Genomic DNA, 12,433 nt, shown 5'->3' with positions numbered 1-12,433 from the left:
AGGTCCCGGGTTGTTACCATAGTAACTATAATATATAGATACCAAGTAACTATAATACGGAGACTAGTAAACAGTGACTGAACAAGATAAATAAAATAAGATAAATGGGTAGAAATATAAATAAAAGTGGTAATAAGCAGCATGAATTATTCAAGTTTGTGCAGGGAATAAATGTACAAATCACACACAGCTGCACCAGAATTAAAGATGTTGATGTTTTTGCTAAATGAAAATATGAATTCCAAAGTAATGAACCTCTGTAAGTAAAAGAAAACTGACTTTGTGAGGTGCGGCAAAAGAAAAGGAGAATGAAGTTCAACGTGTTGTGTTTTATTGTAAGAATGAACCTGAGAGTAAAGAATTCAATGAAGGATTCAGAAAAAAAAAAGTGGAAACTGAATGTGTTTATGGATAAATAGGCAGGACTGAAGTGTATTAATGCCATAAATTGACAATATTAGTTTTTTTTTTATCCCAGCAGCCTGTGAGGACACGCACCTGTCAAACTTTTTAACATGGAGTTTCTATGAGGATTGACTCACTGTCCGACCCCTAGTGGACATTCGAGGAACTGCATGTTTTTAGCACGTCTACGTTCAAGTTCAAGGAAACATTTGATTTATTCCGTTTAATTTATTTATTTATGCAGGGACAGTGTACATCTGTGAACATTCCTTTCTAAGAAAAGAAAGAAAGAAAAATGTGGATGGACCCAGTTGCAGCCAAGAGCTGATTTACATTGAAACATACATAGTAAACAATTTAGCCCGAAGTAAATAATAAGAAATAAAATTAAAAGAAAGGAATAACGTGCACATTAACTGTGGTTACAAATTTGAGCTACTTCTCTAGATTTGTTTTGAATGTGTATTGGATGTATGACAGACCCATTGTCATGGAGGGTAAATTATTCCAGATGCAGCCGCCTGCAACCGATCCTAACGTTTCCTTTTAAAGCACCAGAAACTCTGCACATGATACAGAAACAGAGCAGCACCTCTTTGTAGTTTGTAAAAATAGAAACTTCCCTTCTGCTTTTAAAGCCGTGTTTCAGGCAGCTCATCGAAAAGGGACAGTTAAAGCCTTCAAATGGACATTAATTTCATTTACAGCATTTTATTTTTTGCAGCATAACATTCAGCTGACGTGTTGCACGTCCCAGGTCACAGCAGCTAAAATGATTTTAGACGTGGGTTAGTCCAGGTGTCACTGGATGTCCCACACATCTTTTAATGTTACAGTCACCTTTAGAGGTGCAGATCTAATGTGGTGTAGTTTGACTGAGGTTTTTATTTCTCTTCACATGCAGGGTTGCATGCCTGTTAGCGCTGAGATCATCCCCGTTAAGGCCCTGACACATGGCGGCGTTCAGACAGAGGACAGCGTTTAACTTCACATTCACGGTGCAGAACAGAGGCGATAAGGACGATAACGGCCGCCATCATCGCCTGTTTATGGGTCGCACAATGTTCCCTGTGTGTCGTGGCCTGCAGCTAACACGATGGGGAGCATCTCTTTGGTGAATGACGTGTTTTTTAGTCTGGTTTTGCTGAGGAAAGTTTCTGCTTCATTAATGTCAGCGCAGCGCTGGCCACTGAGCTCAGACACCGGGAGAATACAGGAGCTTCATTTACTGCTGCTTCATTTAATCTGACTCCCTTCTGAGGATGAAATTGGAGACATACTGACATCTAATGACTGCGATGTCCAGTTTCTTGGATGAGCAGGAATCAGGACATATGTAATGATCTATAATGTCAAAATGAGAACTTCCTGTTGTCTGGCAGATTGGAAAATACAAGATTACAGCATGGATTTGCTGTCACTTTTAATTTCACGATAGGTGGATGTGATTAGCACAGAAGGAAGAAGGTTAGAGCAAAAGAGAAGCGTGAGGCATGCCAATTCATTCCTTTTTTCCTCTTCCTTTTAAATTTTATTGAACTCCAAGGTTGAATCTATAGTCCTAGATTGAATTGCTTGTCCTTTTCTATTATTTCTTGTACATTACTGTTCATACAATAAAACGAAGGTAATATTCTGACATCTAATGGCTAAATTCGTAATTACACGGGACTTGTATGTGAAAAGGGTGAATTATTACTGCTTTTTATTGACGGAAGTGGTAATGATATAACAAATATGAGTTATTTATGTCCCTAATGTAAACAAATATATTTAACTTTAAATAACTATCACACTTGGCGTTTAAAAGTGGTCGAATAATTCAAAAGAAGAAGAGACAACAGAGTTTAATACAAAACTAAAACAAATCGATAACAGAAAGATGTCGAGCGATTGCAATTCAATCGATTGCTCTGTTCTAGATACCCAAGCAACGCTCTGATTGGCTGACACGTTGCTGCAGCGCTCTGATTGGTCGGTGTTTATGGCGCCAACGGGAAGACAAAGTGTAAACACAGTTGGGGATATTCTGTTTTTTTAGTGGGAATAAGTCGGTGAATTGCTTATTGCTGATTTATAAACGTACTAATGGACACACAGTCGTATCATCCCGTCGAAGCCGGAGTGGGGATGGAGGAGAATTTCCTGTCTTTAGACGACATTCTGCTCTCTCACGAAAGACTTCCTATCCGGACCGAGTGCACCTTCCCCCGGCTTGGATTCCTGGAGAAGTCGGGCGACACTCAGGACATCCCGGAGGTCGGTAAAATTAATTAAAATGTCTTCAGTGACTATTAAGGAAGCTGCATTTACAATATTTTTGTCTTGAAGTTTTAACGTATCTAGCAGATAAATATAGTTTGGATGTTTAAAGGCACTTAATGTCATGCCAAACTCCATTCATTTTTTTTGCGTATTGTAAATTTCTCGTTTTATTGATAGATACGTTTATGCGACAAAGTTAAAAATATTGTTCAGTAATAAACACTTTTTACTCGTTACTTCGGCACTGATGTCAGTAGGACTTTAACTTAGAAAACGCGAAATTTCAGTTCATTATATTGTTGTGAGAACAGCATCATCTATTAAAATGAAGCCTACAGCATAACAAAATGTTATTTGGTCCTTCACGAGTTGGCCGAATTTAACAGAAATGCATTTTAGTCATATTAAAAATAATAGAAGTCCATATAAATTAGTGTCTTTAATATGTTTGCAGTGTAAAAAAAAAAAAGCCTCTTTCCTTGGTCTCAGGGTTCAAAGATGGAGCTTCCTCTGTGGCTGTCTAAGGGTCTGTATGAGAGGAAGAGGAGGGTCCTGTCTGTGGAGCTGCCCAAGGTTTACAAGGAGGGCTGGAGGACGGTGTTCAACGCCGACCCCAACGTGGTGGACCTGCACAAGATGGGACCCTACTACTACGGCCTGGGCTCCCAGATGCTGCACTTTGACAGCCCCGAGAACCCAGAGATCGCTCAGACCTTGCTGCAGGTAAGAAAATAAATAAATAAATAAATAAATAAGAAAACAGTTGACAAACCCAGGTCTGCTCTGGACAACTGCTTGCTTATCAAAGAAAGTGGCCTAAAAGTACCTGAGATAGACCAAAATAACACAAGATAAAGTAATACAATCATAAATGGATAAAGAGCTTCTTCTTCCTCTGTGGGTGCGGTCCTGGCTGGCAGAAGAGTTTCTAGCCTGAGACAAATGGTTTAATTAATTCATTTATTGTCGTTTAACAGACAACACAGATTTAATCAGTGGTGTTTCCTTCAGGGCAGCTAGGGGGTGCAGTCGGCCCAGAAACATCACACACTACAAGTCGACTGGTTCATCTGTTTCCAGGCAGGACAGCTTTAATTTTCATAGCCTCACATGACACTCTGAGTTAAAGCGTGAGCATCATTTACAAACTCTACAATCCTGCTACTGGTTTAAGATGATGTTTAAACGAGTAATAAAAACAAAAGCTGCTGCTCAAGCTCTGAATTAAATGGTGCAAAACTGGATTTTGATCGACTGAAGCGGCAGAAATCCACCTGATTGCAGGTCTACAGACTTTAAATACTTTTACATTTATCCAGTTGATCCAACTTTTTTACTGTTTGTAAAGATTCGTTCATTGAATGACGCTGAAGATATGATCAAATTTGTGTAGTAGTGGAGGCTTTAGTTTCCCAGCAGAACACTGAATTGTCACAAGATGGTTGAAAAGTTATTCTGCTGTCAGTGGTCATAATGTTGTGGCTGATCGGTGTATATTATCGGTTAAATAATTACATTAATCAATAATCTAATAGGCAGATTAATGTAATTAATGTTAACTTGCTGTGTTTTAACATGAACTTCTGGATTAACCTCTTATCGTTCCAGCATTTTTTGCAAAAAATAAAAAAAGTCTATTTAGGACAAAATAAACTGAATGTTGTTCATGAACATGTTGGAGCTCGTTCATGGTCTTTGTCTCTTTTGAAAGACAAGACTCTTAAGTTTCTATCACAAAAGTCAGAATCTCTCTAAGTGGTTTAGTTCTGCAGGAATCAAAGTTGGAAAAAAAGTTGTTGGTTTTGCCTGAACTTTTTTTTGTGTGTTGGTTGAATCCTATAATGACTTTTATCAATGAAACCAGAAGAAAATGACATATTGCTTCATGCAGCATTTACTCAAACACACCTCGCAGTAAACTGAGCTCTGATTGGTTCAAAAAGCTGCTGCCGTCCCATATAAGAGGAACGTTAAAGGGTTAAAAGAAGAGAAAAGTTTCCTGGAGATAAATCTTTCACGAGAGGGTTAGGGAGTTTATGGCAGCGTTGGAGGACCAGAACATTTCTGGAGTAGAGAACACGAGGTACGAAGCTCCTTCTCTCCACACTATGGTAACGTAGAGACAAAGATTTATTGGACTGAATCCAGTCGACTCTAGGAGGAGACAAGGAAAGACTTTAGGAAGCTACAAGAGACCAACTTTAGGACATAACTTGCCTAGCAAAGACCCAGAGATTCAATAATCTGCCAACACATGGATGGTTTTGTTTTAATTTCATTGGCCGGTTCATGAGTGCAATGAATTCTCAAGAGATTCAGGATCTTCTCCGAACCTACAGCAGATATATCAATCCTCCAAAACACAGGTAAGTAGAAACAGATTAGAGGCTTCAAAGGAGCATCAGTCTAGTTGACTTTTATCAATGAAATCAGAAGCATTTACTCAAACACAGCCGTCCCACATGAGAGGAACGTTAAAGGGTTAAAGCTCTCGTCCCTCCCGTCTCCAGACGTTCGTCGGCCGCTTCAGACGGACCATGGACTCGTCCCAGAACGCCTACAACGAGGACACGTCGGCGCTGGTGGAGCGTCTGGACTGTCTGGAGAAGGGTCTGTTCAGGTCCGGCCAGAGCGGCCTGAACGGCTTCCAGGGCTGGGAGAAGGGTCGGGCCTCGCAGCTCACCGCCTCCAACCTGGTCCTCAACTACCGCAAGAGGAAGATCACCGACATCCAGACCTGAAGCCGCCGCCGCCTCAAACAGACTCTCATCAACCTCTTCCTATTTATTTTGTTCGGTTTTTCTCAGTGGAGATTTAACAGTTTGTCTTTTCAGTTTTATTAATCAGTCTTTGTGGGTTTTATACACAATATAAAAATAAAAATATATATAATAATAATGTTTTTGCAGCTACTGGTCATATGTACCTCAGTCAGATCAGGTGATGGATGATGATGGTGGAGTGGAGGTAACCATGGTAACCGTCACTAATCATCTACTAATAAATGAATGAACGTCCAGTTGAGGAGTTTGCTCCTCCTTTTTTCCCACCTCCTCCTCCTCTTTCTCCTCCTTCATCTCCTTCCCTTTTTCTCCCATGCCTCCATCTTCTCATTTTTCCTTCTTTCATTTATTAATTTATTCATTTTTTTTAATTGTGGCAGAGTTGGTCGTCCACAGTCTCTGACCTTCACACAGTCTGCAAACACCAGATACACAACTCGACCCAGTCGTCTTTCAAGACCGGAAACGTGAACAGGAAAACTCTGCAGGTTGTTGGTGTTGATTATTAAAACTCTCACTGTTCATAGGAGGATGAGTGTGAGGCTGGTTCCCGTGGGTCGGATGATGGCGCTGGGTCACGGGGGGGGGGTGAATATTGATGTTACCCGAGGGCTGTAACTATTGACCCATACAGAGAAGGACTGTTCATCACATCACGGCTCCAGAAATAAAAAAAACAAAAAAAAAAACATGTGCCAGTTATAAAATAGAGCTCAGAAGTTCATATGAAACCAGCTCAACTCAAATATTCTCCACCGTTTCCTGCAGGATGAACTGTTTTTGACTTGCGTGCACAGAACAGAAAACGTTCCGACCGAAGCTTGACAGCTTGAATATCTACGTCGCTTTATTTTATAAAATAAGTAACGAGCCTTTAATAATAAAGGTCTAGTTATTCGGATGAAACAGCTGATTAGTAAAGAGTTCACGTTAAAATGAAATTTAAAAACAGCTGACTAGACGTCCACAAAGCAAATGTGGTGTCAAAAAGGTTTTAAAAGTGAATAGAAGGGTTTGCATTGATGTCACACACACCTGAGTGGCAAAAACATGATGAAATGTATCAGTAAATACAAAGACTGGAAAAAATGATCAGAACAAATTAAGTAAATTCAAAAAACAAATGGTCCACGAACACTGACATGTGGGCAGAAATCAAATGTGTAGGAAACCTGGTCTAAGCTTTTTATTATGTGTTGTGTTCAAGAATGTGGGACAAATATTTTGGCCCAGAGAAGTCGTAGCTCTACCACTGTGGAGACCAGATACCATGTAATATTAATTGTCCTCAGGCTCCACGGGGCCTGGTCCGTCTCCCGACCGTGGACATGGCACCGCGTCCTCAGCTGGGACGCGTCCATCCACTTGCGTAGGAACCTAGAAATCTAAACCGTGTGAAGCGCCGCCGCCTGATCTCACGACCGTGACGTCTCAGATCCATTACAGACCTTTTTTTTTTATTACCACGGCCTGTGGATCCCGGTGGGAAGTCTCAGCCAAAAGCAAAGGGCAGACGGAGGGCGAGCGTCCAGGAAGCTGACATACAAGACACTAATGCCGCCTCTGGCTTCTGTCTCCTCTGAGGCTCCCTGACGTTTGGTATTTGTTGGGAAACCGTTTGTATACGGGATGAAATGCTGAGAGGAGCCCAGGGCTGGTTCTTCCTCCTCTCGTCTCCGTTCGTCTCCTGCATAAAAACGCCTAAACTGCTGTGACGCCTCTTTTCTTAGTTTTATCGTTTAGCAGCAAAAACTCATGAGAAGTTTTCAGAGAAGAAGATCAGTTTCCACAAAAACACTTAGTAGAATCCAGAGTTAAAGACACGGCACAGAAAAAGTGTGACGCATTATTTATTATTCAATAAAAACTAATGATAAACTAACTATATAGAAGCAAAAATATTTATTTAAAAGAATAAAAGTCCAGGTTTCTGTTTCATATCACTGAAAACTTTATCTATTACTATTTTAAATTAATCAAAATATTTTTTTAAGTTGGTACTTTTTAAGCGTAACAAACCACTCAAGTTGAAAACAGTTTAAAAATAAGATTTTTCTAAAGTTTGTTTTTATTCTATTGACTTATTTCATAATTTTTATTTTTATTTTATTACACAAACATGAATGTCCTGAACATTCTAGTGCATTAATCCACCTTTAAAAATGTTTTATAAGAACTATTGTTATTTAAGAATATTTTACATTTTTAATTTAAGATTCATTTACTTTTAGTTTTATGTCACACGGAGCTTAAACTTAAAAAAAAAAAAAAATCTGAATATTGGATTTATCTAAATGAAGTTTACTTATTATTCTGAAATATTTTTTTCATATTATGATTTGTGAAATTAAATAAAAAAAATATTAAGTTAAAGAAACACATTTTCAAGCATTTTTTTCTTATAACTTTTCAGCTTCACTTTCGTTATTTTTATGTCACATTTAGTCCTTAATACTTAAAAAGAGATTTTGTGAAAAGACAAAAAAAAAAGAAAAAGTGTTTAATTTTAAACAAATTAATCTATTTCATATATCCATATGTTGTTATTTAAGTTTGTGAAATTACTTTAAAAAATACTAAAACTCAACTTATTGTTATAAAAAATGCTTTTTCATAATATGTTTTGTAAAGTGTAATAAAAAAAATCATTAGATAAGTCAAATAAAACATTAGATTTAAGATTAATTTGTGCGTTTTTTTTAAATAAATGTAGGATAAACGTTGCAGTGACATATAACAGAAAGCTGGATGTTTGGTTTGGATCAACACATGAAGCCTCCAGCATCCTCTCCCTCCCCGCTGAGCTGTATTCTCCTCTCGTCTCCATCAGCCTCTTTATCTCCTAAATCCTCCTTTATCACCTCCTCCGGTAAAAAAAAAAGGAGCGTCCCGCCGTTTCATCCCTCCTCCTCCTCCTCCTCCTCCTCCTCCTCCAGGAAAGGGCATAAATGAAAGGAGGAGAATGTGAAGAGGGCTCGGAGATGAGAGAGAAAACAGCAGGAGATGGAGAAAGGAGTCGAGAAGAAGAAGAAGAAAGAAAAGAAAAGGAAAGGAGCGAGGGAGCGGCATCATCAGCATCAGCCGGCCACATCTCGGCGATGAGGTGTGAGGATTAGCTGTATCTGAAGCAACGCCCCCGCTAGGCTCTCCAAATGAGTATTATCTCTCCACCGTGCGTTGGCACAAGAGGAGGAACAGCTCATACGATGCCATGTTGTCAGGGCCAGGAGGAGGTGGAGGAGGAGGAGGAGGAGGAGGAGGCCAGGCTGCCGCTGTAGGCCTCGCTTCATTATCTGGAGCAGGTGGCTGGGAGGAAAAAATAGGCAGCTATGTGCTAGCTGCTGATGTACGTGTCTGACTCTGTGTTGTGTTGTGTTGTGTTGTGTAGAAGGTAAAAACTCTTCTACATGTGAGACCATGTGAATAAAAGCCGTCTTTGAATGAATGAATGAATTCTAAAGCTGCCTTCAGGGTTCTGCAGGACCTACGCACTGGTGCACACTTATCAGTCTGTCTCGCTCTGTAACAACACCACCCAAACACTAGTCGGCGCTGTGTCCTTTTTTTTTTACGACTCAGACTTGACTGAATTTTAAAGCTCCTATATTATACTTTTTTTTTTTTGACAATTTCTTGCAGGTGACAGAGGTCCAACATCATTGTTTTCAAAGCGTATTACCCCAAATTCAGCCTCGGTTGTGAATTTCAACCCATCTAAAAGTGGCTCTAGTGAGTTCTACTGAGAACAGGCTGCTTCTGTGTCTGTACCTTTAAATGCTAATGAGCTGTATCTGGCCACACCTTCTCCACGCCCCTCTCGGGGCCAAGGACCCTAAACTGATGGAGAGATTAATTAGGGACCCCCCCTTCCTACTATATGTGTGATATGTTAAACTCGGCCTAGAGCTATTTATAAATATACATTATTATTTTGCATTCAATATGAAGCTAAGAAGAGGTGCTAATAGGTGGATGGCTATGAAGAGCTAATATTACCTGGTATACTATGGAGCTAAGAAGAGCCACTATTAGCTGGGTGGCTAGGAAACTAAGAAGAGCCACTATTAGCTGGGAGGCTATGTAGCTATGAAGAGCTACTATTAGCAGGGAGGCTAGGAAACTAAGAAGCGCCGTTAGCTAGGAATAGCTACTATTAGGTGGGAGGCTAGGAAGCTAAGAAGCGCCGTTAGCTAGGAAGAGCCACTATTAGCTGGGAGGCTATGAAGCTAAGAAGCGCTGTTAGCTAGGAAGAGCAACTATTAGCTGGCAGGCTATGAAGCTAGGAAGAGCAACTATTAGCTGGGAGGCTATGAAGCTAAGAAGCGCTGTCAGCTAGGAAGAGCCACTATTAGCTGGGAGGCTATGAAGCTAAGAAGCGCTGTTAGCTAGGAAGAGCCACTATTAGCTGGGAGGCTATGAAGCTAGGAAGAGCCACTATTAGCTGGGAGGCTATGAAGCTACGAAGAGCTTCTATTAGCTGGGAGGCTATGAAGCTAAGAAGCGCTGTTAGCTAGGAAGAGCCACTATTAGCTGGGAGGCTATGAAGCTAGGAAGAGCCACTATTAGCTGGGAGGCTATGAAGCTAAGAAGCGCTGTCAGCTAGGAAGAGCCACTATTAGCTGGGAGGCTATGAAGCTACGAAGAGCTTCTATTAGCTGGGAGGCTATGAAGCTAAGAAGCGCCGTTAGCTAGGAAGAGCTTCTATTAGCTGGGAGGCTATGAAGCTATGAAGAGCTACTATTAGCAGGGAGGCTAGGAAACTAAGAAGCGCCGTTAGCTAGGAAGAGCCACTATTAGCTGGGAGGCTAAGTAGCGCTGTTAGCTAAGAAGAGCCACTATTAGCTGGGAGGCTATGAAGCTAAGAAGCGCCATTAGCTAGGAAGAGCTTCTATTAGCAGGGAGGCTATGAAGCTACGAAGAGCCACTATTAGCTGGGAGGCTAGGAAGCTAAGAAGCGCTGTTAGCTAGGAAGAGCCACTATTAGCTGGGAGGCTATGAAGCTAGTAATGGAGAAAACAAATTCTTTCTTATTATAGTGTGAGGATGGGGATTATCTAGGGCTTAACTTGCAGTAGATGTTATTTGTTAGTACTATAATTACTGTTACTATTATTATTATTATTTTTCTTAGAAGTGTTGCCACCCGAGGTAGATTTGCTTGTTTCTGAGGTTGCCTGGCGTAGAAAGCCTCTGGGTGTTGGTGTGACCATCACCTATTTTATTATTAACCCTGGGTTGGGCCCGTAATTTCATAAGTCCTATTTTAACTCAGGTGCTTTACTCTAAGTTTTATTTGTGATTTGATTAACTTCTGTTTTTTTTTTTTAAATGATTTTAAATTTGGTCTTTTAATGATTTTTAATGATCTGCTGTTTGTCACGATGCTTTAATGTCTCTGTGAAGCACTTTGAATCACGGTTCTGTTGAAATGTGCCATATAAATGAACTTGCCTTGACTAGTTGACGTCTAGAAGTATAAGTCTGTGATCTTGGGTGTTGGCCCAATTTTGGTAGCTCATCATGTTTATTATAAGCCACTTTCAATAAAAAATAAAAAACTGGTAGAAGACTGACAGGGAGTTTGGTCTTAGAATAACAGGCGCTACAAAGAGACTTAAATCTGATGTGAATGCAACGTGTAAAACAAGCAGAACAACTAAAACCAAAATAGAAACAACTTCAGAATACCTTAAGACCCATTGTTTGATAATCTCTCCATGGTTTCATGTTGTGGTCATTCAACGCTAACCCCCCCGTGTGTGTTGTGTGGATGCCTATGAATGTGTTTGGCATTTAAAGCATCCTGCTGTCCTTACTACAAGCTTTATCTTTATCTACAAACAGACACTGACACTTCTGCAGAAATCTGCAGAGGACATTTTGCAGCATAACAGACCAGTGAGTCATAATAATTAGAATAACAGCAGCTAAGATCTCCCAGTGGTCAGTCCGTCTGTTGGCAGTAAACACACTGTGGACGCCTGTGGTGTCCCTGCACGCAGGGTTTTTTAGGCCGAATCAATAGGAGTGGACATTGGGGACGGGGGACTTCATTTGTTTGCTTTTATGGAGCAGATACAAATGCATTTGCAGTCACTTTCAGTGGAAGGTCAGAAGGGAATGTGACGGCTTTTGTTAATAGATTAGGAAGCGATAATTCAGATATTTCATAATGTTGAATAGAAATTGAAATGGCTGAATTTAAATGAGAAAAGAGACTAAATATGGCTGAAAACTAGTCAAGCAACGTTCAACAACCTCAGGATTACAGACACAAAATGACCCCAGAGAAAGTCTAGGTACTATTATTTGGGAGGCTGTGAAGCTAGGAAGAGCTACAATTAACTGGGAGGCTCGGAAGCTAGGTAGTGCTACTAGTAGCTGGGAGACCAGGTCATTAGCTGAGAGGCTACAAAGCTAGAAAGAGCTACTATTACCTGGGAGGCTATAAAGCTAGGAAGACCTACAATAAGTTGGAAGGCTAGGATGCTAGGATGAGCTGCTATTAGCTGGGATGCTATGATGTTAGGAAGAGCTAATCTTAGCTGGGAGGCTAGAAATTTAAGTAGAGGTGCTATTAGCTGGGAGGCCATGAATCTAGACAGAGCTATTCTCACCTGGGATGCTCGAAAGCTAGGAAGAGCTACAATTAACTGGGAGGCTCGGAAGCTAGGATGAGCTGCTATTAGCTGGGATGCTGTGATGTTAGGAAGAGTGAATCTTAGCTGGGAGGCTAGAAAGCAAGGAAGAGTTAATCTTAGCTGGGAGGCTAGGACGCTAGGAAGACCTTCTATCAGTTGGGAGACCAGGTCATTAGGAAGAGCCACTATTAGCTGTGAGGCTATGAATCTAACTAGAGGTGCTATTAGCTGGGAGGCTATGAATCTAGAAATAACCATTCTCATCTGGGATGCTAAAAAGCTAGAAAGAGCTACAATTAACTGGGAGGCTCAGAAGCTAGAAAGAGTTACTATTTCCTT

General features: G+C 40.5%; 1 protein-coding gene across 1 annotated transcript; it reads left to right on the top strand.

Moving 5' to 3' along the window:
- Positions 1-2,364: 2,364 nt before the first annotated feature.
- Positions 2,365-5,568, top strand: gins3 (GINS complex subunit 3). Its single transcript, XM_047596594.1, has 3 exons — positions 2,365-2,664; positions 3,160-3,393; positions 5,181-5,568. The coding sequence occupies exons 1-3, from the start codon at positions 2,494-2,496 to the stop codon at positions 5,409-5,411; spliced, it is 636 nt and encodes a 211-aa protein (XP_047452550.1). The 5' UTR covers positions 2,365-2,493; the 3' UTR covers positions 5,412-5,568.
- Positions 5,569-12,433: the final 6,865 nt, after the last annotated feature.

Source organism: Mugil cephalus, chromosome 10, assembly GCF_022458985.1.
Source record: "Mugil cephalus isolate CIBA_MC_2020 chromosome 10, CIBA_Mcephalus_1.1, whole genome shotgun sequence".
Lineage (NCBI taxonomy): Eukaryota > Metazoa > Chordata > Actinopteri > Mugiliformes > Mugilidae > Mugil > Mugil cephalus.
Note: the sequence above shows the minus strand (reverse complement) of the source record. Positions and strands in the feature narration are given on the sequence as shown.

Excerpts from the sequence above, each read along its gene's own strand:
- gins3 (XM_047596594.1), top strand. The coding sequence starts at position 2,494 with ATGGACACACAGTCGTATCATCCCGTCGAAGCCGGAGTGGGGATGGAG. Across the intron at positions 2,665-3,159 it reads ACACTCAGGACATCCCGGAG|GGTTCAAAGATGGAGCTTCC; the intron begins GTCGGTAAAATT and ends CCTTGGTCTCAG. Across the intron at positions 3,394-5,180 it reads TCGCTCAGACCTTGCTGCAG|ACGTTCGTCGGCCGCTTCAG; the intron begins GTAAGAAAATAA and ends TCCCGTCTCCAG.